Here is a 27,417-nt window from a genome sequence, read left to right on the forward strand (position 1 = left end):
AATTTTTGACAGTATGACGAGCATGCAGTGTATTTATATAGTATATTCAGTATATTTAGCATGGTCAATGGTGTCAGAAAATACAATGTTTTTCATACCCTGCATTTTTCTCTTCTTAGCCCAGAGAGAAGGGTCGGATGCGTTTTCACAGACTCCAGAATGTACAAATTGCACTTGACTATTTGAAAAGACGCCAGGTATGATGTTTGAATTTCAAAGCTGTAATCATATAATACAACACATGTGTGACTGAATAAATCTGCATAGGACCATGACAGGGAACGAACAGGTTAAATTTGACTTTGAGTTAATCATTAACATTTAATATGATTTGATAATGATTTAATAATCATTAACAGAGGTTCTTTGGTGGCTCAGAGAGTAAAGAGTCTGCCTACCATGCAGAAACCTGGGTTCGATCCCTGGATCGGGAAGATCCCCTGGAGAGGGAAATGACAACCCACTCCAGTATTCTTGCCTGGAAAATCCCATGGTTGGAGGAGCTTGGCGGGCTACAGTCCATGGGGTTGCAAAGAGTCGGACACAACTGAGCGACTTCACTTTCCTAAGCATTAAACTTGTGCTTTTGTGAGACTGATATTTTAAAATATTTTTAAACGTTTGTTCCAAAGAAAAGAAAATTAATCGTAGGTGTAAGCCCAGAGGAATTATAAGTGGCTACATTACCATCTGAATAACAGCTACTGATTTTCCTTCTATTAGAATTGTAATGCTTTTGCCTGGGAAGTTAGCGACATTTTAGTAGCAACAGAATGTTAAGAATGTCAAAGAACAGTTATTAGTAGTGGGGAGAGAATATTTTTTAGACTCACTTTACAAAATTGCCTTATTTTTATAAAAGATAGTTTATATAATATTAAAAAAAAACTTTGCATGTGTTTATTTTTAAAATGTAGTAGTGAGGAGGCAGTAGTTCATATTTTAAAAGCAGGTACAACTGGATGATTTAGAAGCGGTTAAAAATGAAACAGTTCTGACAACAGTCCCCAACTCGCTTAAGGTTTCAGAGGAAATCATGGGAGAAAAATGAACACCGAATTGGATTTGATCTTGATTGGGTATTACTGTGATTAAAATGGTATAAGCCAAGTAATTGGTAGCTTTCAGTTAGTAGAAAAAAGGAGGAGACAGTGAAACTCAGGAGAATTGAAAGCAACTGAAAACTGAGAAATCAGAGGTGGCAACAATTTTGCTTTTTTATGGAGAGGGAAAAAAGAGAAGAGAGGGTAAGGAAGAGAAGGAAAAACTGTTGTTAGTCCTTTAGTTGGTTTATTATGAACATCATAGTGCTTTTAGTTACTAAATTTAGTTAGTAAATTCTAGCAAATACTTGGAGAAGGCAATGGCAGCTCACTCCAGTCTTGCCTGGAAAATCCCATGGACGGAGGAGCCTGGTAGGCTGCAGTCCATGGGGTCGCTAAGAGTCAGATATGACTGAGCAACTTCACTTTCACTTTTCACTTTGATGCATTGGAGAAGGAAATGGCAACCCACTCCAGTGTTCTTGCCTGGAGAATCCCAGGGATAGGGGAGCCTCGTGGGCTGCCGTCTGTGGGGTCGCACAGAGTCGGACACGACTGAAGCGACTTAGCAGCCACAGCAAATACTCAGTGGTTATATATATATATTTTTTTCAGTGGTTATATTTTAAGTGTTATTGGTATTTGCCTTACTAGTCTTAATTCTAGTGGAAATTTTCAGAAGATTAATGGTTAATTATGTCTCCTTGTCAAAATATTTTTGGTAGTGATTTGTCCAGGAAGTAAAATGTTAGGTATCATTCATGATATTTAATTATTTTTCCAGGAAGTGTTAGTTATCATTATTGCATTAATTTATCTGAATGCATAATTTGACAGTTGATGAACTTTAAATCTGGTTATTACTGGCATATTATTTTTAAAGCTTTGAACAGTCTGCTAAATGTCCAGTGACTTACATAGTTCCTTATCCTGGTAGCAGTCTATGGTAGACAAATGGAATAATAATGTTAGATTTCTTTTTTACACTCTTTGGGATAGAAGTGTGATAAAATAGTTAAAATTATTTGATGGTTCAGAATAGTTTCCTACTTAATTATAAAATAACACTTATTTTCAAAAGACAATATTATTTCTAGTTTAAAAACTTAGGTATTTAGGACTTCTTACTTGAACAGTGATTTTGTTTTGACAAGTGTACTTTTAGTGCTTGCTGTAGAAAAGAAACATTTTGGCTTTGTTGTTCCTCTGTAATTTGCAGCCTAAGATGAGTGGGGTTAGGGGTAAAACAGTATTTTAAAGGATTATTGGTATTAAAATTATTCAGGCTTCTTTTTATCTGTAATTTAGAATCATTTATGTAGGTAAAAATAACTCATGTGCTGCTTGAAAAGCATTTTGTTTTCTCTTTTCATATACAAAACAGGTGAAATTAGTGAATATTAGAAATGATGACATAACAGATGGAAATCCCAAATTGACTTTGGGATTAATATGGACGATAATTTTGCACTTTCAGGTAAGCCCAGTTTTCTTAATTGTCATTTCTTTTAACCTCATTGCTGGTTTTCAAGTGATTCAGGTGAAGGGTGAATTATGCATTCACATCCAACAGGGGGAAATAAATTTCACTTTGTTTCTCTTTTAATTTAGTTTTTATTTTATATTGATGTATAGTTAATTTACAATGTTGTGTTAGTTTCAGGAGTACAGCCGATTGATTCATAGGCATGTACATATATCCATTCTTTTTCAGATTGTTTTCTCATATAGATTATTACAGAATTTTGATTAGAGTTTCCTGTGCTCTACAGTAGGTCCTTGCTGATTATTTATTTTATGTTTGGTAGTATGTATCTATTAATCCCAGACTCCTAATTTATCTGTCCCCACCCTTTCCCCTTGGGTAACCATAAATTTGTGTTTGAAGTCTGTGCATCTGATTCTGTTTCGTAAATAAGCTCATTTGTATCAGTTTTTTTTAAAGATGCTGTATGTAAATGATACGATATTCGGACTTTGTTTCCTAAACAATATATTTGTATTGCTCCCCTCAGAAACATGCCGCTTATGGGCTTGGTACCCTTTATCCTGTTGTTGAAAAGCTTAGAATGTTTTTAGAACAGTGCTTGTTATCTCCAAAGTTGAAAGACAGAGATTCCTTTTATTGAATGTAGACATTTTTTTTTGTTTATTGGCCAACATTACCTGACTTAGATGCATAAAAATGTTAGGACTCAGTCCTGACCTGGAGTGGATTTCCTTGATCCTGCAGTTTCTGAACATGCCGCTTTCTCCTGGTGTTGTAGACGCTAGGTGGCAGTGTCGTTCTCACAGAGAGATTCCCTGCATTGGAGCCATCCGTGTTTCCTGTGGCCTTGTACTTTCTCAAACGGGATTTAAGAGCGTAAAATCCCAGGGACGGGAGAGCCTGGTGGGGAGCCGTCTATGGGGTCGCACAGAGCAGTAGCAGCAGCAAAGGCAAATTTATTACTATGAATTATTATCTAATTGCCAATAAAAGGCTGCTTTTGATCCTTTGGTTTTTGTAAAATGATGCATTAAAAAATAATCTGCATTTGATTTAAAGTCAGTCCTACTTTTGGTGCTTGCTTTGGTTTATCAATCCCTTGGGTGACCGTGGAGTGTCGTATTGGTGGGCACACGGCACGTCCACTGATTGATGGCTGTGTGGCAGGCCTTGGAGGAGGAAGACACGGCTTGCCGGCTTCAGAGAGGAGCTGTGGTTTTGACCACATCTTGGGAGAAAGAAGACTTATTTCTAATATTTAAAAAATTTGAGTGGGGTACAGGGTTTATAGGGGAATGGTGGAAATAATGTACCTGGGGCTCATTTGGGAACAGGCTAAATCTGGCATATATGGACAGCTATAGGAAGTAGAATCTTACAGGTTCCAGGACTTGGGTAGGCCCTAGAACATCAGAGGAGAGGACCCAGGGACCAGGAGACCAGGTAACCGGGTGTCAGCCAGCCAGCCGATACAGCAGCTAATACAGATATATTAGGCGAATGTCCGCTCAGCGGGCTTGATGACTGGGAGCTGGAGTCAGGGACCCTCATCACTAGAGGCCCTATCCTTTGGGGACCTAGGGTACCGAGCAAGGCAGGGTTTGGGGCCTGGCTCCAGACCTGAAACCTTGTTGTCAGAACAGGTGAAGTCTAACTAGAATGGGCCAAAAAGCAGAATTCACGTGGAGTTGCTCAGCAACTTTCCCAGGGATCCAGAACTTTTAGGGTTGAAACTGCAGGAGACCTTTAGAAACAGTCCCATTGTTACCGACAACTGATGATACAGGCTGTGTCTGGATTTTGAATGTCAGAGTTGGGGGGCACCCAGGCTCTAGAGGGAGTGTCATTGTCAGTTCTTTTATCTGTGGCCGTGAAGACATTGAGCAAGTCACCCAACCATCCTGCGCCTGAAAAATGATGTTTTAGAACTCTATATGGACTCTAGTAAAATAAACAAATGACCACAGGCCACGGTCAAGGAGATGAGAGGAGAGGTGGAGGTGGTGCCCTCAGAACGGGGTGTTGAAGGCCAGGACTCGGATGCGGAAGAAAAGGTGAATCCAGGGTGGTGTTTTGGAAGAAGACAGGATGGACTTGGAGGGGGTGGTTAAGGATGCCGCTGAGCCGTTAAACCCAGAGGTAAAAAGCCGGCAGACAGCTGGGGAAGTGGAGGTGAGGGGAGAGGAAAAGGTCACAGCGTTGGTGGCCTTGACATGTGTGGTGGGGTCCCCTGGCTTCTGTTGGCCGAGCAGCTGAGATGGGGGCAGAGCAGAGCCGGGGAGTCAGAAGTGCTGCGGATAAACCTGGGGGTCTCCAGAAGGCAAGGGTCCTGAGTCTGTCAGAGAGGAGGGGGCCTTCAGAGGGGCCAGTGGAGAAGAGCAGAGAGAGAGGACGGAAGTTTGGGGGAGACCATCCACCTGGCGACACAGAAGGAGCGAGGGGCCCGGCCCGCAGCTGGCCGGCGTCGGTGACCACCTGCTTTCTCTCCAGCACCTTCCCAGTCTTGCAGAACCCCCTCGTCCTTCTCTTTATTTATATTGAGAAGGATTCGTCACCCCGGATTATAGTCGGTTTTACCAGAATTCTCCTAATAAGAGAAACATGGACTTCGTTTCTTGTTATAGCTACAAGAAAATGTAGCATTGATGAAACCAGGGAAGAGAATTTCAAGTAGAAGGGGAACAGTGGGCAGCGAGGAATGCCCCCAGAGGGCCTGACAGAGTTAAGAGTGAGTGCAGGTTGGTAGTTTTGACTGGGAAGACCCCGGGAGTTTTGGGGAAGGTCCATTCAAGTTCCCGAGAGCAGAAACCAGAAAGTAACAGACCGAAATGTAACTGGTTGGAAATTAGAGGCAATGTGTTTAGACCCTAAGTTGAAAGAAATGGAAAGCAAAGAATCATTCAAAAAAGAATTATATAAAGTGTCTTTGGAGGAGAGAGGAGGATCAGCCAAAAAAGTACCAACATCAGTTCTGTTTCTTTTTTTTAAATGTATTTTTTATATAAATATAGTTGATTTGTAATGTCATGTTAATTTCTGCTGTACCCCAAATGTTTTAGTTTTACACGCACACACACACACAGTATTTTCCATATTCTTTTCCATTATGGTTTAATCACAGGATTCTGAGTATGGTTCCATGTGCTATACAGGAGGACTGTGTTTATCCGTTCGATATATAATAGTTAATGCACGTGCTAATCCCAAACTCCCAAGGGTTTTGCTTCTAGTATGATACTGTGGCATATTTTATGAAACCCAGTGTATTTTAGGACCTGAATTACAAGATATTATGACTGTTAGATTATCACCAGTATTTAAAAATTAGACCAAGGTTTATTTAAAATGGAACATTTCAGTGTTTTGTATAAAATAGAAATGTTCTTTTTTATTTAAAGAAATACTTTTAGTCCTATGATAATTTAAGATTAGAATGGTTTTACTTGTTATGCCAAGACAGAAGGCTATTTATAGCAGTGGTAATTGTCCTCACTCAATGTGACGGGGCCTTTTTTCTCTATACTTTATATAAATAAGGGAAATGATTTCAGAAGACCAATTTATTGATTGATTTAAAAATATTTATTTGAGCATCACAAATTGACTGTCTGTTATAGTTGGGCAGTCTGAAGGTTAGTGTTGCCAGGACAGTAATCTTGTGTGAGTTACCCTATGCTAAGTCCAGGATACTATGTGATGGACTAGGGTTCTTGGCCTCCTTAATCAATAGCAGTTGATGAGAGGCCAGATAAGAAATTCAGGCAGGGCTTTCTGGGGGCTTGTGCCTGCAGCATGGGAAGTGAGAACAGGTTCCCTGCTCAGTCCCCAAGGTGGGGTGAGCACCTTCCTCACGTGGGGTCAGGGTGGGGGCCTGACCCACGTGGGGTCAGGGTGGGGGCCTGACCGGGGCTTGGCTGGAGGCGTGGCCCAGGTGGTGTGCCCACCCCTTTGGTGGTGGTGTGTGCAGGGGGCATGCGCAATACCTTGCTTTTGCTCCTGGCCTCTGCTTTTGCTCTGGGCTCTTCAGAAGTGGCAGTTGGGTTTTTTGGTCTCTTTGTATCTTTTGTCCAGAATTTGCCCCAACTGTGCTGCATGCAGTCAGTTTCAGTCCCATATAGTTTCTTTGTATTTTGTTGCTCAGGAGAGGTTTGTTCAGGTGCAAGTATTGCAACAAAGGGTCCCAGATCCCAGTCTGTCTCCTGGAGATGATGGAAGAGTGTTGCTCTGTCTATTGGGAGAATGTTTGTAATACTGACTATAATCTGGGCTGCTGAATCTGTCACAGTATAAATAAAAGTAGGGATGTAGAGGAGGATGTGTTTCGGTAGGATTAGGAAGGTCTTAGAGAATAAAGGCAATTGCCCCTGATGTTGTAGACAGGCTTTGCAAGATGAATGCCAGCTAACCAGGCAGAGACTGAAGTGGAGCCATTTCCGGGGGAGACAGCAGTGTGCAGTGGCCTCAAGAGGGGCAGCTTCTGGGTTTGGCGGGGCTGGAAGGAAGTGCAGGTCAGTGGTTGTCCCTTTGTCATGTTAGTGACATTATACTTCTGAGTTCTCTTGAAAAATGTCCCAGTGCCAACAAAGACATTGAGAATAAATTAAAAGCAAACCAGCCGGAAGCTTTATTTTTACCAGCTTGTCTTCTAGGATATAATTCTTTTTTCTGATAGAGATTGTTTAATTTCCTCTTGAATTGATTAAGGAAAACCTCACCGTGCAGGTCTGTTACTGACAATTATCAGGCACATTGCTAACTTGACTATTTAATTGAATATTTTTGTTTAGAAAAATATGAGTTCCATTTTTGGATCAGTCTAAAGACAACCTAGAGAAAGTCAGTTGTCAATTTTTTTTATTAGTCAGCTGATTTGAGCTTTTGTGTAAGACTAGTCATATGATACTAATTTCCTTTTTACCATATCAATGACTCAGTCTTAGAAAGAGGCACACCTTGGGTCATCAGGCTCCATTCTGATTTATCATTCATACAGCACAGCCCTGGTAAAACTGCATAATATTCAACTAGGGTACAAGTATAAAAGTTACATGTAAAGTTCAACTGCCTTAATTCATGTGTAAGAACACACAGGTGTTTCTTTTGGCTAAGTGTTTCAAGCTTGAAATCATAAAATTTATCAAGCTACTCATGAAAATCCTAATGATCAGAGAAAGAGAAATGGCTTGGAAATTTGTCATATGAAAAATATGACAAGCTATTTAAAGGGATTGATTTTAGAAATGATTTGACTGGAGTGTTTTAGGAATTTAGCATGTTTTATCTCTCCTTCAGCTGTGGAATCACCCTGTTTTTGTTCTTTTTTTGTGTGTGTGTGTGGTTGTTTTTAAATGATTCTTAATACAGTTTATATAGGTTTCTGAGCCTAGTTTTTGGGGCAGGTGCCAACATTTGTTTGTGTTTCTTAAGTAAAAAAATTGTACAGTCAGGAGTTTCTGAAACTAAATCTGAAAGGCACTTTGGAACTAAGTTTGAAAGGCACTTTGCTAAACGTCTCCTGACTGGTGTTGCTTTCTGTTTGCGCTCAGATTTGTCGCATCGCCAGTCATTCCAAAGGTTAGGCAGACTTGGGTCGTGTAACTGCATTTCAGAAAACCGAAAGGAAAGTGAGGGTCAGAATGTTTTCGTACAGCCAAGGCTAAGGGTTTGCCTTGAAAGCTCATCAGCATGTTATTTGACAGTGAGCAGTGATGTTTGTCTAAGAGGATTGCTGGCCAGAAATAAGCCACGGCGTCTAATGAGACCCGGGGCCGGCCGGGCAGGATGCCACGGCGTTTCTTGCGGGTGCCTTTCTCATGAGCAAGATGGCCTCACGCTGAAGAGCATGGTCAGGAAGTCTGAGGAGTTAGGCTGCGTGGAGATCTGAGGAAGCCCCGGCTTTTGAAATGAGGGACTCTGTGTAGCTGTGAGTTTCTGCAAATCAAATGGGGAATGTCTGTGGATGTGTCCGAGCCGAGAAAGAAGAACAGTGTCTGGATCCTGCCAAAACTCCTCTGAGACTTGAAAAGTACTCTGCTGGAAGAAGAAAATACTTTAGACGGGACCTGACCAAGAAAGCAGCAGATGACACAGAGTCAGGAGGGCCTCGGCTTGATGATGAAGGGAAGAGACGCGCCCGCCCGCTCTCCGGAGGGCAGGCAGCCCCCTGGGCCTGGGGGCTGGTGCAGGAGCGGGGGGCCAGCCCCGGCCTCACTCTGCAGGCAGGGGTCCAGCCCCAGATGGCGAGCGGTCAGCGTTACCCGGGGTGCCCTTCTCAACATCAGGAAACCCAAATCAGAGTCAGCATACCAGAGGAAAGGGTTTCAGAAAAAGACAGCACCCCCTACCATGCAAAGAGAAAGGACCACTTTGATGATGTCAACACAAGAAAAAGAACATTCCAGAGAAAAACGGGTGGCTTTTCTTCACGAAAGGCAGCCAGCTTAAGTTCCATTCACTGTGGTACAGAGAGATCACTTGAAAAAGGTGGGTTTTCTGAAGATCCATCAAAAAATGACAGCGGTATTCAGGAAAAGCAAAACACGGAAAGATCTTGCCTTCAGGAAGCACACCGTTTCCAGTTTGGAAAAAAGAGATGTCATTCCCTCTGTGATAATATGTCCTTCCCTTCCAGGGACACGAAGGAGGTAAGTGCAGCCAGATCCCGAGTTCACCGTGTAAATAAGGACTCCAGGTGCGCACAGCTGCTGGAGGTTCTGCAGCTTGTCCTTCGTAGGTGCTCTCTTTATGGTCATCTCTGTGGAAGCTCTTGATGCATTTCACTAGGTTGGATTGTGATTTTATTTTTTGTGATGCATTCTTTAATCATGACTTTATTTTCAAACCCTTTACATTTTTGTTATTATTGGAAGACTTGGCACGTCTTTTGAATTTCTGTAGTTAATGTTTCCTGTTTTTTCCAATGGAATAGCCTTGGCAAACAATAGTTAAATAAAAAAGACAATTTTGACAAGACAGATGTAAGAGGAGACACTGCAGTGATCAGTCAGTATGGACTTGCTGATCCACAAGTTTGCTGATACAAAAGGCAAATTCCAGTTCTCTGTGTCCATACATAGGGACGCTCACATGACTGCTTTCAATTCCATGTGTGTTTGTGTGTTGGGGGCAGCAGGCACAGATGAAACTGACCAAATCTGTTCTCTCTGATACATGAGTTCCTCCCCCAGCCAACTCTAAAATCAGAACTCACTTGGGCAGCGGGTCATAGGAATTTGCTTATGACTCAGACTGCCAGGAAGTTGCAATCTTTATTCCTAACACAGATATTTAGCATTAGACAAAGTTACTTCTCTGGGATTTTTACTTGTCTTTAAAATGTAAAATATTGATATACTTGCTGAGAAGCCCATCACCCAAGCAGTGTCCTGTACATGTTAGTAGTGGAAGTTGATGAGTTTTTCTTTAAGTTGATGGCTTTGCCTTTTAAGAAAAAAGTCCAGAAATAAGAGGTAAATGTGATATGAAACATTCGTGGCAAAGTCCTTGTGTTGTCGGGTAGAGATTCTTTGCCCAGGGACCAGATGCAGCTCTGTTCGGGCCAGTGTGTGTGGTCGTCGTTGACTTTCGTTGGCCCTCCCGAAGCTGGTTCCCTGTTTGCATCCACCCCCATCCTTGGCAGTGTTATGTCATGCTTTCTGTTTACATTTTACAGTGGTCACATTGAAAAAGAAAGCATCCGGTCTAGTCCGTTGTCTGTGTAGGTCTGACATGGATGGAGGTCAGTGTGAAAGAAAGCTGCTTGGTCGCTGTGTGTTTATGAATGTAGCCACTTGGCTTTGCTCACATATGTTTTCCATCTGTTTTTTGTTTGTTTGTTTGTTTTCACAATTTGGCTTCAAGGAAGCCTTACACATTTTGATGAGTGGAAACTTAAAATCTGTTTCTTAAGTGGTACATAAGCCTTTTTCTCCCCCCTTGTGTTATCTTCATGCCAAGGATTTTACCCCTTCTTTATACTTTGTGTAGCTAATGATTTTTGAAACTTCAATGGAAAATACATGTGAAAATAGGTCATAAACCTGTCAACCAGATTTGTTAAATAGTTGTGATATGGAGGTACTTAACAAAGGCTCACATCTTCTATGGGAATGCAAAATGGAATAAATAGTCTTATTTTTTCACTTTTTAAACAATTTTTATTTTATACTGGAGTGTAGTTGATTGACAATGTTGTGTTCATTTCAGATGTACAGCAAAGTGGTTCAGTTATACACATACCTATAACCATTCTTTTTCAGATTCTTTCCCTAAGGTTATTACAGAATATTGATCCCCTGGAGAAGGGAATGGCTACCCACTCCAGTATTCTTACCTGGGAAATCCCATGGACAGAGGAGCCTGGCGGGCTGCAGTCCCTGGGGTTGCAAAGAGTCACGCACAACTGAGTGGCTGACACTTCCACTTTCTCACAGAATATTGAGTAGAGTTCACTGCTGTACAGTAGGTCCGTGTTAATTATTTGTTATAATATTAGTGTGTATATGCTAATCCCAGTTCATAATTTATTCTCTCCCCCCACCTTCCCCTTTGGTAACCATAAATTTGTTGTCGAAGTATCTGAGTCTGTTTCTGTTTTGTAAACAAATTCATTTGTATAATTTTTTAGATTCCACATAGAAGTGCAATCATGAGTTTGTCTGACTTACTGCACTTAATATAATCATCTCTAGGTCCATAGATGTGGCTACGAATGGCATTATTTTGCTCTTTTTTATGTGAGCAGTGTTACATATATACATGTGTGTGTATTCACCACATCCTCTTTACCCATCCACCTGTTCGTGGGTGTTTAGGTCATCCCCATGTCTTGGCCGTTGTGAACAGTGTTGCAGTGAACACCGGGGTGCATGTATCTTTCCGCATTATGGTTTCCTCTAGATATATCCCCAGGCTTGGGATCCCTGGATCGTATGGTAGCTCTGTATTTAGTTTTTAAAGGAACCTCCATTCCATGTTCTCCATAGTGTCTGCACCAATTTACATTCCCACCCACAGTGTAGGAGGGCTCCCTTTTCTCCACACTGTCTCCAGCATTTATTTGTAGACTTTTTAATGAGGGCTAGTCCTTATTTATGGCACCCCACTCCAGTACTCTTGCCTGGGGAATCCCATGGCCGGAGGAGCCTGGTAGGCTGCAGTCCATAGGGGTCGAGAAGAGTCGGATACGACTAAGCAACTTCACTTTCACTTTTCACTTTCACGCATTGGAGAAGGAAATGGCAACCCACTCCAGTGTTCTTGCCTGGAGAATCCCGGGGACGGGGGAGCCTGGTGGGCTGCCGTCCGTTGGGCCGCACAGAGTTGAACACAACTGAAGCGACTTAGCAGCAGCAGCAGCAGTCCTTATTTTATCTGAGGATTTTGAGGTCTCACTTTGCTGTGGTCCACTTAAAGATGGTTCTGTGGCAAACAGAATCAGACCAATAGCTTGCTGCTCTTTGTCACTGCATTCTTCCCAGAACCTTGGAGGTGGACTCTGCCTAATTATCTTTGGTTAGAACTGTGCATGGCTCTTTATTTTATATTGGATTCTCCATTTTCCATTTCAGAATTGGATGGACGTGAGAGCTCTCAGCCCCTACAATGTCCTGTTAGCCAGCATTTGTTTGCAAGACATAGTCCCTTCAAAATCTTTTTCATTGCTTCTCTATTTGAGCCATCTTTACACTCAGTTATGTGTAAGGATTGGGCTCAGTGATGTTTGAGTTAATCTCCAAATGGAATAGTGTACAATTCTTTGAACTTTTCTTCAGCTTAGACTTACTTTAGGCCTCTGCCTTGAACTTCCTAGTTCCTGTGATATTTGTCATTCTTGCTCTAGGTGACCAGCCGACCTCCCCTTTAGTCCTTGCCCCATCAGCTGACCTTGGGTGGTCCTCCAGGCTCTGGGGTTCTGAGAAGGGAGTTCAGCTGGCCCTCCTTGGGCACATACTGGATGTAAATGTCATAGTACGTTATAGCTTTGCTAGGGTAAGGAGGTATAAGTGAAAACAGAAGCATCGCAGAGTTGCATATTGATTTGGAAGCAGAAAACGCTTTCAGACTCATCGTCTTTTGATCATTCTTAAAAACTGTATTAAATAGAACTGTATTAAATAGGTGAAACAGACAGTTCCTCTTTTCTGGAACTAAGAAATGGAAACTCGGGTTAAATAAGATCCTTAAGGCCGCACAGTAGATGTGAGTAGCTGAGTCAATGATGGCTTAGCATCCCACATGAACTGTCAGAGTTCTAAAGGAGATGCTGTGAGCTTGGGGCAGAGGTTGATGTTTCTAAGCGCTGATGTTCATTGGGGAGGGTGAGTGTTACCCACAGAGGTGGCCAGGGTGCAGCACGATTAGGGGCAGGGTGTGATGAGCTCAGGGGCCCCTTCTTTGTCTGACGCACATGCTCCCTGGACTTGTGATGAGGAGCTTGCTGTTGCCCTTGAGCTGTTCCCACAAAGCTTTCTTCATCCTTAAGTTTCACAAGTCCCATTTCTTCACAATCTTGTGCTGATCTCCACAAAGATGGTTATTTTCTGTCTTTATGGGTTATTGTTTTTCTGACTGACCACGTATAAATGTTACCTAAGGAGCTCTTAAGCAATAAGCTGTGGGACTTCCCTGATGACCCAGTGGCTAAGACTGTGCTCCCAGTGCAGGGGACCCAAGTTCCATCCCCGGTCAGAGAACTAGATCCTGCCACAAGTAAGAGTTTGCATGTTCCAACTGAATGATCCTGCGTGCTGCATCTACAGTCCAGCGCAGACACATAAATTAAAAAAAAAAAAGTATATATATAGGTGGCTGGATGTGAACTACAGCGATCCTGATACACAGGATCACTGCGGGCTGGTGATTCTGACGGTCAAGACTGTGGCCAGAGCGCTCATTTCCTTCCATGTTCTCAAGTGGCCCCTGGGGTGGTGGAGCCATCCCCAGATGAAGCCTTCCCCTGGATTTAACTGAATGACAGTATCTTCTGGTGGAATGTGAGAACACTGCTTATGTTTCAGGCACCCTCTCTTGCATTTCATGAAAACCACATTAAATTCTGAAAACCAGCATCACCCTCGTTTTCCCCTCATCATGTGTTTTCTGGCAAGCGGTGTGGATCACGGGCCCGGAGGCAGGAGGTGTGAGTTCCCGCCAGGCCTTGCTGCCAGAGAGCCGGGTGCCTTGGATGCCTCCTGCGATTTCTCCAGGTCTCGGGTCCCCATTCCAGAAACGGAGGATGTGGGGCTGGTTGATGACATGACTATTAATAGGCATGGTGTTTGTGGAGCCCTGCTGCATGCTCGGCACCCCCACGGGGCTGTTCAAGCATCATGAGATGGTTCTGTTGTTCACTCCAGTTACGGATGAGGACGTGGAGCCTCAGGAGACCTGATGACTTGCTCAGGCCTCTCTGCCGGGGTGAGGGAGGGTTTGGGTCTCGCCGGGGACTGTCTCCAGCCAGGCTTAGAGCGGCTGCTACTTCCCCACCTTCCCCTGCATGCATCTCTTTCAATTCCTGCGAATCCGCAGATTCCACTGCACACCCTTGTGCTGTGTTTTCACCCCTCCCTCCAGCCCCCTCTTCTTTGATTTCTCTACCATTTATTCTGGGCCTGTTATATGTCTAACCAACACCAACACATCCCATCGTTTCTTCATTACAGATGTTGGGGGTGTGGCTGTAAGCTTAGATGCCCTGGAGGCTTTGGGGATCTGGACCGTGGATATCATGGTACTCTCTGTATGTTCAGGGGACACATTCCAAGGCTCCCAGTGGACTCCTGAAACTGGATAGTACTCAGCCCTCTCTGTATACACTGTACTTTTGCTGTACTTAAATACTTACAGTGAAGTTTAGTTTGCAAATTAGGCACAGTAGGAGAGTAGCTGAATTACTGGCATCACTTTTGCATCTTAGGTCCATTATGAAGATAAGCGTTCCTTGAATACACTCACTGAGAAACCACAATCAGTTCAGTCGCTCAGTTGTGTCTGACTCTTTGCAACCCCATGAACCGCAGCACACCAGGCCCTCTGTCCATCACCAACTCCCAGAGTTTACTCAAACTCGTGTCCATCGAGTTGGTGATGCCATCCAGCCATCTCATCCTCTGTCGTCCCCTTCTCCTCCCGCCTTCAATCTTTCCCAGCATCAGGGTCTTTTCCAGTGAGTCAGTTCTTCATATCAGGTGGCCAAACCACAATAGTCAGTCTGATAACCAAGACATTTATGAAGTGACTAGTGGGGTGATTCCTCTTAGGGGTGGGACGGACTTGGACGGGGCAGGATTTTGTCTCACTACTCAGAACGTTGTGCCATTTAAGACTTAAAAATTGTTTATTTCTGAAAGTTTCCGTTAATATTTTCGGACTGTGCTAGACTGGGATCATTGAAATAACAGAAAGCCAAACTGTGGTTCAAGGGAGAATTTTGTCATTTTGACGTCCCACCCTGTCATACAGCCATGTAAACTAGTTCAGACTGACTTCTTTTCACCTTCCTTTTCTTTTCATCCTTTGGTGAATTGCCGTGAATAGGGCAGTGGTGTGCAGGGAAAAGCCAAGGAGGGAAGGATGGGGAGGGGTGTGCATAGTGTACAAGTGACATTATCAGCATCTGAGTAAAAGGAGGGTTGGATATTTTATTAATTGACTTCCCATTGTATCAGAATAACATAATTCAGAAACACTCAAAATGTTAGAATAATACATGAATAGTCAACTTTAGTTCAGTTCAGTTGCTCAGTCATGTCCGACTCTTTGCAACCCCATGGACTGGAGCCCCAGGCAAGAATACTGGAGTGGGTTGCCATTTCCTTCTCCAGGGGATCTTCCCAACCTAGGGATCGAACCCCGGCCTCCCGCATTATAGGCAGGCACTTTACCGTCTGAGCCACCAGGGAAGCCCATGGAAAAACCATAGCTCTGACTAGATGGAGCTTTGTCAGTAAAGTAATGTCTCTGCTTTTTAATATACTGTCTAGGTTGGTCATAACTTTTCTTCCAAGGAGCAAGTGTCTTTTAATTTCATGGCTGTAGTCACCATTTACAGTGGTTTTGGAGCCCGAGAAAATAAAGTCTGACACTGTTTCCACTGTTTCCCCATCTATTTGCCATGAAGTGATGGGACTGGACGCCATGATCTAGTTTTCTGAATTGAGTTTTAAGCCAGCTTCTTCACTCTCCTCTTTTACTTTCATCAAGAGGCTTTTTAGTTCCTCTTCACTTTCTGCCATAAGGGTAGTGTCATCTGCATATCTGAGGTTATTGATGTTTCTCCCGGCAATCTTGATTCCAGCTTGTGCTTCATCCTGTCTGCCTCATTGAAACATAATACTTATTCAGAAGAGTTTTCTTTAACCAAGTCTTCTATGAATCTTAAGCTACAAAATTGTACTTAGAATTCAAGGACTAGGATAAATTCTAAGTATTTCTCCTTTTCTATAGTAGCTTTTGCTCTGTAGATTTTTAAAAATTAATTTATTTTTAAATTGGAGGATAATTGCTTTACAGTGTTGTGTTGGTTTCTGCCGTACAGCAATGCAAATCAGCCATAATTATACACACACACACACATATATATATATATTCCCTCCGTCTTGAGCCTGCCTCCCCCTCCCCACCTCACCCCTTAGGGTGTCGGAGTACCAGGCTGAACTCCCCGTGTCCCATAGCAGCCTCCCACCAGCCATCTGTTCTCCACGTGGTAGTGTGTATGTGTCATCGTTGCTCTCTCAGTTCGTGCCCCGCCCTCTCCTCCCCCTGCAAATCCCTTCTCTGTGTCTGTCCTGCAAATAGGTTCATCAGTGCCGTTTTTCTAGATCTCGTAAGCAAAGGTCATTTGGTTTACAGTTGACTTAACTCATTTCTTTCTGAAACAGTTCATCTTTTTAAATGAAAATGTATTTATGGGTATTTTTTTTTTCTAGTCTTCATTTAGATTTCATAACCAGTTTGTGAAAATTTAGTTCTAAAATAATTGCACAGAACGTGGCTGTGTGTCAGCATTAAAATGCTTCTGTCTTTTCTGTTAAAGGAAGGACATGTCAAAGTTTCAGATCCTTTGCTGTACAAGAGAAATAGTTAAATCTATGTTAATTTATCCTGTATTTGAATAAGAAATAAATGAACCTTTGCTCAAGGTGACCCTTAATGTAGAGCATCAGCACTTGAATTTTATCAGCTTTTATTTTGCTTTAATCCTCTATTTACCTCTTCCTTTTAGGGAGGCAGTTTTTTAACGAGATACAATTTTCAAAATACATGTGCCCTCTTTGCAGTTAAGAATATTTTGTGGAGCCTTTTCACACATTTTTGAAACTTGGAAGCAGACACTAAAAATGTGTTGATTACATCGGTTTCTGCCAAAACAGTTGAAACATCGTTGAAGAGATTGTCTTTGAAAGCAAACATACAGGCTTGGAAATATTTGTGTGTTTTGACACATTCAGTATGGAATTTGCTTTTGCCTGACTAGAGTGTCCAGCAGTGTGAGTAAAAAATTGTTAGGAATAACCCCCAGTATGGTGCAGTCCCTTCCACTCACATGGGCAGGCACAGTTCTGAACTCTGTGTGTGTGTGTGTGTGTGTGTGGACATCTCCGTGAGAGGAGACCAAGGCCCAGGAAGCCGTGGGGTTGGGGGTGGAACACAGGTCACCGCCCTCCGTGGCTCTGCAGTACCTTTCCCCCCAAGGATCAGCTTTCACTCTTGAAATCATTGTGTTAACAGAGGTGGAAGCATCCTGAGATCACCTGTTCCAACCTCCTGCTTTCCTCCTTGGTAGTACCTGAACTCTCTCAATTAGAGTGTAAACTCTCTTGTAGATTTGAACACAAATATGTGAAGGAATTGAAATTCGGTGGATGGTGCTCGCGTCCAGCTCTCTGAACCAGTAGGGGTTTGGGTTCTGCAGGGAGGAACGTTTGACAACTAGCTTTCCCACACCCACCGTGTCGGTTTTTGCTTCTGTAAAATGAGCTGGTTTCTCAGTAGACAAAACTCTTCCTGAAATGCCGTGGAGTGTCACTGTCGATTTGGTGTGGCAGAGGAAAGGGGACTTAGCTCTTGAGTCAGAAGACTTAAATGTTTTTCTAATTAAATTTTTTTGTAATTGAAGTCTAGTTGATTTACACTGTTGTGTTAATTTCTGCTGTATAGCAGAGTGATTCAGTTATATATATACATGTATGTGTGTGTGTGTGTATGTATATGCACACATTCTCTTTTATGTTCTTCTGCATTATAGTCTATCACAGGACTCTGAATATAGTCCCCGTGTAGCGCTGTGCCGTAGGACCGTTTATCCCTCCCATATATGATAGTTTGCATCTACTATTCCCTGCCTCCCCGACCTTCAAAACCACAACATTCTCTCTGTCTGTGGGTCTGTTATGTTCCATAGATGTGTTCATTTGTGTCATATTTCAGAGTCCACATAGAAGTATTGCCACGTGGCATTTGTCTCTCTTTCTGAGATGTTTTCACTTAGTGTGATAATCTCTAGTTGCCTCCATGTTGCTGCAGATGGCGTTATTTTGTTCTTTTTTGTGGCTGAATAACATTCCGTTGTATATATGTGCCACGTCTTCTTTATCCGTTCATCTGTTGATGGGCATTCAGGTCTTCTCCATGCCTTGGCTATTGTGGACAGTGCTGCTATGAACATAGGGGTGTGTTTATCTTTTCGAGTTACAGTTTTGCCTGGATATACGCCTAAGAGTGGGATTGCTGGATCATATGGTAATTCTATTTTCAGTGTTTTGAGAAACGTCCATACTGTTTTTTATAGTGGCTGCACCAACTTACATTCTCACCAGCTCTGTAGGAGGGTTCCCTTCTCTGCACACCCTCTCCAGCATTTGTTATCTGTAGATTTTTTAATGATGGCCACTGTGACCAGTGTGAGTATAGTCTAGTGTTGTATCCGACTGTTTGTGACCCCATGGGCTGTAGCCCGCCAGGCTCCTCTGTCCATGGGGTTCTCTAGGCAAGAACACTGGAGTGGGTTGCCATTTCCTTCTCCACCTTGACCCTTAACCCTTAACCACAGTCGAGTGGAGACATCTCTCCAGCACTGAGAGTGAGCACCCACCGGGCTTCCTGACCCGGAGGAAAGATCAGTCCGAGTTGGCAGGATAGGTGTCTATTCTAAATGTGAAGGAGAGAGTTCACTCTCCTCTTGCAGGTCCTGAGCTGGAATTTAGGAGCCTCAGGTCCGTGCCTCGGGCCCTCCCAGCCGGCCTGCTGAGACCCTGGACATGTCCCGGAGCCTCCTGTGTCCTCAGCTTGTTCACCAGTGAAACCAGGGGCTGACAGCAGGCTCCTCGATCTTCCAGTTAGAGTTCCCTGGATTCCTTAATCCTTTCCTATAGTCATAGCTTCTCTGAGTTATGTTTCTTAGTCTTCTCAGCCTCAGAGATGTTGCCTTTCTGCTGTTACATGTCTGATTATTTAACCTTTTCATAAATTCTAATTATTTTTTAAAAATTTAAAAATTGCCTTTGCCTTAGATAGAATTAAATATGATAGAACTGTGAATAGTCTCCTGGGGACTGTGTGAGTTAGCTTTGGAAATTGGCCCTTGGCGTGCCCTCCCTTCCCACATGCCAGAACTATGACAGCATAGTGGTAAAAAGCGGGTGTGGCTGCCTCCCAGTCTTCTCGTGGCTTTGACTTTGCTTAGAGGACTGAGGCTGGCAGCCTCAGCTGACCAGCACGGGAGGCTTGGCCCTCCATGCCTGCCCCCCCACACCTCCCACCCCCACCCCCCACCCGCATCCGCAGGGAGGGAAGTCAAGTGAGCATTCTGATGGAGGTGTCGGCTTCTTTTCTTGCATTGAAAAGACATTTCAAAACTATATCCCGGGTTAAGTTTATGACACTGTTACAGAAACGAGATGACACTTGGGTAGCGTTGGGCTCTCGCTGAGTAATCTCCAGGCCTGGGTTCGCTGCCGGGCACTCCTAGACAGTGGCTGGGGGTATGGCAGTTACTGCGAAGTGACCTTAGTTGGAAACCTTTTATTTCCTAAGGTGACAAGGGTTACATGATAGGCTAAAACTCATTCATCCCCAGTGCAAACATGACACTTCTTCTGATGCTTCCTCCCCCTCCTCCCTGCCTTCCTCCCCGTCCCTCCTCCCCTCCCCCTCCCTCCATTCCCCCTCCCTCCTCCCCTTCCCTGTCCCTGGCCTTCCCCTCTCTCCCTTCCAGCAGGTCTCCCGCCCCTTGAGCACTTCAGTCTATGTTGAGCTGGGCATGGGCGGTGGGGACGCTCCAGGGGAGAAGCGGCCTGAGCAGAGCCCCTGCGGAGAGAGGGCCTCTGATGCCGTGTGGTTTGACCGTGGAACAGAAGGCGAATGGCCTGGGCCTGGGCAGACCAGCCAAGACTGACGTGGATCGATGTGTCCGTGGGGTGAGGGGCGGGTGTGGTGCGCGGGGCCTGTTTAGGAGACTGTTACTCACTTGACACCGGGGCTTGGTTCTAGAGGCGGGAGGCTCTCCTGAGCCCCGTGTGGTTCTAGGTCTGTCGTGGCTGTGTCTTAGGTGGGGTTGATGCTGACACAGGAACCTGGAGGTGGTGGTCTTGACTAAAGGTAGTTGCTTCTGCTCCCCACAGTCCCAGGGCAGCCTGCGCCCCCCCCAGAGTCCGCTGCTGTCTCTCCAGGGCACAGGAAGTGTGCAGGTGCCCAGCTTTGGCAGCGCTGACCCTTGGCGGGACCGCCCACGCTCCGCACCTGACCCCTCCCCACGCTGCACAGACCATCTCCTCTCCCACCTCCTGTGAGCAGAGTCACGAGCGCTGACCCCCTCTTTCTGTCTGCTCACCCCTTCTTACTTTCCATGGAATGACTGGGACAGAAGCCAAGACTCAACAGGCTGAAGAGTAAAGATAAAGGTTACAAAGTGCAGAGTGGTTTCTCCAGGTGCTTTACCAACGAGAGAGAGGTGGTGCTGCTGCTAAGTCGCTTCAGTCGTGTCCAACTCTGCGACCCCACAGATGGCAGCCCACCAGGCTCCCCCGTCCCTGGGACTCTCCAGGCAAGAACGCTGGAGTGGGGTGCCATTTCCTTCTCTGATGCATGAAAGTGAAAAGTGAAAGTGAAGTCACTCAGTCATGTCCGACTAGCGACCCCATGGACTGCAGCCCACCAGGCTCCTCCGTCCATGGTATTTTCCAGGCAAGAGTACTGGAGTGGGGTGCCATTGCCTTCTCCGATGGTGCTGAGTACAGAGGAAACCGGGTTTATGAAGGTTATTTGTTTTTACTCAATTTAGGATGGAAGAGACTTGGGTGTTGTACATACTGAGAGCAAACACCCAGAGGGGAGCCCCTCACAGAGACCCAGGGTGACAGGCCAGGGCCCTTACACGTCTCTCTGTCCTCTGTGAAGATGACGAAAGGCGATGCCAAACACAAGGAGAGCAGGCGGGTAGGCGCTTCACCACACGGGGGAGAGTGGACAGAAACTCGCGGAGGGATAGGAAGACTGGCCACTGAGGACACTGAGGAGAAAAGGCGCATTTCCTGGAGCCCCTGGCCGAGATCAGAGCTGGGGTTCAAGGAGGTGGTGGTCCACGTGGGATGCGGACATCCCCACAGAGGAGACAGCCTGCCTAGATCGGGGCTGAGGCTCGTCTGGGTGGCTGCGGGGTGAGGAAGTTGAGGACAGCGGGTGAAGTGAGGGGTCACGTGGTGGAGACAGAGGGAGGAGGCGGCGAAGCCAGCGGAGGGCTCAGAGACGGGGCAGAGTCGGGCCAGTGCAGGACCGCACGGTGCTGCTGGGACTCTGGTCGGTCCCACTGGAGCTGGGGAGCGGGAAAAATGGCCCTTGCTGTCGGAAGCCACAGACTTGCAGTGCACTGGATCAGGTTCAAGGTAACGAGATCCAGCTGAGGCTATGTGACTGGTCAGCATGGCGAGAAGGCTGAGACCTGTGAGGATGGGTCCCTGGATGCAGACAGGGACCCCCAGCGGATACTAGATGCCGGGAACATGGGTCGTCTTGAGGATGGGAAGTAGATGGTGGCACAAGAGTGACCAGATGTGCAAAGGCGAGGTCTTTGTGCCACAGATAATGATCTAAGAGCTGCTGCTTCCCATCATCGGGGGAGGTGGGAAATGTGCCCTGCCCGTGTGCCTGCTGGTATCCAGGACTTAACGCGCTGTGGGGCGTGGTGGCGGGGTTTCAATGGAAAGGCCGAAGCAGGGTGGTGGAGGTGAGCAGATTTTGTTTCCTGCAGGATAGATGCTTCTGGAAAGTTGGGAGTGGAGGCAGACTGGGTCTGGGGAGAGGAAGCAGAGGTGAAAGAAGGTCCGAGAGGCTCCGTGGGAGGAAGCACGTGCCCTCCAGTGGCGGCCGGCAGTGGCTCGAAGGAGAGTCACGCAGGCTTCCAGCGTCCAGGAGGAGCTCTGGTCTGAAACATCTTGTTTGTGTTGGATGCTGGCTGGCAGGTCGCTGGTGAGAGGCCTGAAGCAACAAGTACTGCTCATCAAATGGTGGGAGAAGCTGACATTTGTAGAGTTTTCTACCTGTGGGCCCTGTGCTGAGCACTTAATGTAGGTCATCTTGTCTAAACTTTAGAAAGATGTTGTTATATCATCATTTATGTTTCAAAAAGGAGGAAGATGGGTTTTAGGGAGATGATGTGAATAGCTCTAGGTCTTGTCTTTTAATTGAAGTGGAGTTAATTTACAGTGTTGCCTTGATTTCCAATATACAGCAAAGTGATTAATTTATATATATATGTATATATTCTTTTTTGTATTCTTTTCCAGTACAGATTACTACAAGATATTGTGTAGAGACCTCTGTAGGTCCTTGTTATTTAACTCTTTTATATATAGTAGCGTGTATATGTTAATCCTAACCTATTTTATTGCTCCCCCTACATTGCCCCTAGGGTGACCATAAGTTTAAGTCTGTGAGTCTTTTTTCTGTTTTCTAAATAAATTCGTTTGTATCATTTTTTAAGAGTCCACATATCAGTGATACCATATGACATTTGTCTTTCTCTGTCTTCACTTAGTTTGGCCATCTCTAGATCTGCCCACGTTAAGTGGCTCTGGGTCTTAATCCTGTTAGCAATTGCACTTGGGATTTGAACCCAGACAGCAGGAGCTGAAACCTTCTGTGATCTCTATGTGCCTCTAGGATTTGGAGGAAGAGGCCTGGTTCCTTCCTAGAATCCCACCTGGCCTGCCGTTGATGGAGGAGTCAGGTTGTTCTGCTGATTTTATATTAGGAGTCGTGAGTGGCAACTTCAGATTTACAGTGTTTAGCATTTGGTTTATTTTTCTTTTTAATTTTTTTGCACCATATCTTAGTTAGATATACCTGCTGCTGCTAAGTCGCTGCAGTTGTGTCCGACTCTGTGTGACCCCATAGACAGCAGCCGACCAGGCTCCCCCGTCCCTGGGATTCTCCAGGCAAGAACACTGGAGTGGGTTGCCACTTCCTTCTCCAATGCATGAAAGTGAAAAGTGAAAGTGAAGTCACTCAAGTCATGCCGGACCCTCAGCGACCCTATGGACTGCAGCCTAATAGACTCCATCCACGGGAGTTTCCAGGCAGGAGTACTGGAGTTGGGTGCCATTGCCTTCTAGGTACATATAAAAGTTAGATATACCTATGCAGGCAATGGTGAGTGGTAACAGTATATCTAAAAATGCTTTAACTTCCCAGTGGGAATAATAGTTGATTGGAAATTGAAGGAGAAGGTGAAAGGCTTAACTTATTAGTGGTCTTTGATATGTTAAAATTTGGTTCATAACATATTTGAATATACCCCTTAAAACTATAGCTTTTAAACTAGTGTCTGCATGTGCAGTGGTCTGATAGAGTGTATGTGAGTGTAACATGCTACAAGATTTGGGAACTTTCAGGAACTCATTTAATAAAATATATTATTTTCTCCTGCTTGATGTTTAGTCATTTTCAGGCCTGTTAACTCTCCTTCCTTAATCCTGGATGTGCTGGGCAGCACTGTAGCCTGTTAAACTTACCATATGGTTGAAATGTGTTGACTTTCCTTGTTAATAGGCAGTTACCTTTGGCCCTTGACTGGACTGGAACATTCGTGACCCTGCAGAAATCAGTCCCTGCCTCTACCCAGCTATTGCCCTTTTTTTTATACTGCTATAAATACCACCCTGTGTTCTCAGGTTTTCCAGAAACAGCTAGTTTTACTTGTACAGGCATAGATCTTTTTAAAAATTTTTATTGAAGTGTACACTTCTGCTTTACAGCAGAGCAGCTTAGTTATACGTTTGTGTCTACAGTCCTCTTCATATCCTCCTCCATTCTGGTTCCCCGCGGGGTCCTGGTTCTGGTTCCCTGTGCCGTGCAGCCCATTCTGGTTCCCCGCAGGGTCCTGGTTCTGGTTCCCTGTGCCGTGCAGCCCATTCTGGTTCCCCGCGGGGTCCTGGTTCTGGTTCCCTGTGCCGTGCAGCAGGAGCTTGTTGGTTTCCGCCCTGTGTGTGATAGTTTGCATCTGCCAGTCCCGCACGCCCACGCCCCCTCTCCACTCCCCTCCCCCTGGCAGCCACACGCCTGTTCTCTGTGACCGGGAGTCTCCTTCTGTTTCGTAGATAGGTTCGTCTGTGTCGTATTTTAGGTTCCACATAAACGTGTCAGTGTGATCATCTCTGGGTCCGTCCATGTTGTGGCAAGTGGCATTGTTCCATTCCTTTGTATGAGGGAGTAATATTCCAGTGAATACGGGCACCACATCTTTATCCATTCGTCTTTCTAGACTAAAGGGCTTTAGTCCGGGTTTTTAAGTTTTCTGCTGTCAGTTGCCTGCCTGCCTGTGTGAACCTCTACCTCTGTGTCATTTTTACAGTGTCTTAGCCTCTCAGACTTCAGACTGAAGAGAGTCTTAAATAGTCCCTGCTCCTGCCTGCTGTCCCCTGTTTTATAGAAGAGGATGCTGGCTCACAGGCCTGAAAGGACGTCCCTGAGTGAGGGGACCAGTGGCCAGCTCTCTAGGCCGGGTCAGACTTGAGGGGTTTTCCTTCCTATGTAGTATAACGCCCCCTGCCCCACCGCCTTCCTTTCCATCTGACCCTGGTCAGCCGCCTGTCCTGACCGCCCCGGCTTGGAGGGCGTCCCTGAGTGAGGGGACCGGTGGCCAGCTCTCGAGGCTGGGTCCGGACTTGAGGGGTTTTCCTTCCCGTGTAGGATGACCCCCCCCCGCCCCACCGCCTTCCTTTCCATCTGACCCTGGTCGGCCGCCTGTCCTGACCCCCGGCTTGGCATCACCACTGACTGAGGGAACAGCTGTCTGCTGGTGTTAATCCCGGCTGGGGAGTCACTGTCTGACCCCTGCCAGAGTCACTTGGTGCCTTAACGTCATTATCAGCAGGTTAAATAGGACCCTTATCAAAGGGCCACGAGCAAATGGAGATCATGTGAACTGGTGACTGTTTCATTATCATTCAGTGGAAGAGATAAAAAAAAATAAGGCAAACAAAGTATCGGGAAAAATTATTTGATGAAAATTTCCCATTGGGTAAACTGAACGAAGCTTCATGAGAAAATCAGAAAGACTTCTGGCCAAACAGTTAAGCAGTGTGGTTAGTTGGAGAGGGGGCTGTTCTCCTTTTCTTTACACAGAATACCTGCTGGATCAGATTCTGCTCTGAAGATGGGTAACGTAGATTAATTTGTAGGTTCTACTGTGACCCATTTGAACTTGGAAAAACATGTGCTTAAGTTGTTTGAACAGATCTGATTAGTAAAAAGGATTGGAGACTTTTCAGTGCTGGGACATTTCGGTATAAAAATAAAAATGAGATGCTTGGGTTAAATCCTCCTTTTCTATCTGTTAATCTCTTTGAAACTCAGGTTCCCTCGATGGAGATGGGGGAAATATTGTCATCTTACAAGTGAGAGGAGGATTAAGTAAAAAGTGCTTGGCACATAGTAGGCTCTTAATCTGAGTTAGCTTCCTTCCTTCCTAATGGTTTACCATTCTCTGTTCCGTTTAGATATCTGATATCCATGTTACTGGTGAGTCAGAAGACATGTCAGCGAAAGAGAGACTGTTACTGTGGACGCAGCAGGCCACGGAGGGTTATGCTGGGATTCGGTGTGAAAATTTCACCACCTGCTGGAGAGATGGGAAATTATTTAATGCCATCATTCATAAATACAGGTATGAAATTTGAGTTTTCCTGCCTTTTGATAAATCTAAGTGTTTCTTTCATTTCCAAATTTTTTTTTTAACAGCAACTACCTTGGCATTTATTAGTTGTCAGAAAGCTTCACAGTCGGTTTTGTGATCAGAAAATAAAGCAATATTTCAGTTTGTTTTCTCTGCAAAATTGTTGCATTTCTGAAACATAAAGGATCATTTGCTTTCTTAAAAGGTTAGCATTGCCACATGGTATTCGCGAGATCTGACCTCAAAAGCTTCTCAAGTTTTACCATCCACAGAATCTTTATTTGTAACTGAGACCCATCTGTTTTCCATCTAAAGCTTCTTCAGCAGTTTATAGCAAAGTGCGAGAAGTTGAACCAAAACAGCCATCATGGAACTTACCTTTATAATACCCTTATCAGCCTTTAGAAACACTTGATTCTGCCCAAAGTGTCTTAAAACCCAAGAATACTGGAGTGGGCAGCTAATCCCTTTTCCAGTGGATCTTCCCGACCCAGGAATCGAACCGGAGTTTTCTGCATTGCAGATGGATTCTTTACCAACTGAGCTATCAGGGAAGCCCCTTGATTCTGCAAAGGTATCTCAATTATTGTCTGGAGCTGGTGGCAGAGAGGAACAAGCTTATTTATTTCCAGGAAAAGCATAAGCTTATCATTATCTTTGAGTTGTTCTGAGAAAGCTTATACACTTGAAGCAAGCTTCAGACCCTCTCAGCAAAAACCTCGAGTTGATGAATTAAATCTTGGTAAGTTTTTAGTGACCCCTAGTAAATAAATGGCAACCCACTCCAGTACTCTTGCCTGGCAAATCCCATGGACGGAGGGGACTGGTAGGCTGCAGTCCATGGGGTCGCTAAGAGTCGGACACGACTGAGCGACTTCACTTTCACTTTTCACTTTCATGCATTGGAGAAGAAAATGGCAAGCCACTCCAGTGTTCTTGCCTGGAGAATCCCAGGGACGGGGGAGCCTGGTGGGCTGCCGTCTATGGGGTCACACAGAGTCGGACACGACTGAAGTGACTTAGCAGTAAATAAATAGAGAGAATATGCCATACTGGACATGTTCCATCCATATCAAACAATCTCATTCTCCTGATCCTCCCACTTCTCAGTCTTGGAGTTGGCATTGCTCCTCTCGCAGAGGTTAGCAAACCCAGCTTGAGAACAAGCTTGCTATCTTGGCTTGCTCCTCAGAGTCAGGCGTGTCTGACTTTAATGATCTCAGGTTTGCGTTGTTCTTCACTGGCTTTGGAAATGAAAGGGAGCCATACTTCTCCCCTCATTTTCCTTCAAGCACATCACTGATTTCTCAGCAGTGTTGACATGTCACTGCTTTGGGATTCCCAGGCTTCACAGAATACATCTAGATTTTCTTTAGCGATTTTACTAGATGGATGCAATGTCAAAGTTTCAGCAGTGGAAATGATCTGTTGGCCAGTCAACCTGAAATGTCTCCTCATGTAGACAGGCTATTTCAAGAGGTTCTGTCCCACAAATGTGCCTCGACAATTGACAGGTCTTTGAGAAAACATTTTTATAGTTCAGCTTTCTCATTCTTCGCCATATATTGCATCGTTTTATATTTAATAAGGAAAATAAACTAGGGCTTCCCTGATGGCTCTGTGGTAAAGAATCCATCTGCCAATGCAGAAGGCATAGGTTCGAACTGGGAGCAACTGAGCCTGTGGGCTACTGAGCTTGCACTCCGGAGCCTGGG

General features: G+C 44.8%; 1 protein-coding gene across 23 annotated transcripts in view; it reads left to right on the forward strand.

The window, feature by feature from the left end:
- The window catches only part of DST (dystonin), a 520,430-nt gene that overhangs the window by 264,901 nt on the left and 228,112 nt on the right, over nt 1-27,417 (forward strand). For 22 of the 23 annotated variants that reach the window (XM_027524344.1, XM_027524350.1, XM_027524347.1 and 19 more), the window contains 3 exons: nt 120-197; nt 2,428-2,520; nt 25,527-25,693. In XM_027524344.1, the coding sequence (XP_027380145.1) occupies nt 120-197; nt 2,428-2,520; nt 25,527-25,693 (338 nt within the window). Of the gene's footprint in view, nt 1-119; nt 198-2,427; nt 2,521-8,147; nt 9,177-25,526; nt 25,694-27,417 lie in introns of those variants that run through there. The other variant, XM_027524354.1, reaches the window with a different exon arrangement.

The sequence above is a fragment of the Bos indicus x Bos taurus genome, chromosome 23, assembly GCF_003369695.1.
Source record: "Bos indicus x Bos taurus breed Angus x Brahman F1 hybrid chromosome 23, Bos_hybrid_MaternalHap_v2.0, whole genome shotgun sequence".
Taxonomy (NCBI): domain Eukaryota; kingdom Metazoa; phylum Chordata; class Mammalia; order Artiodactyla; family Bovidae; genus Bos; species Bos indicus x Bos taurus.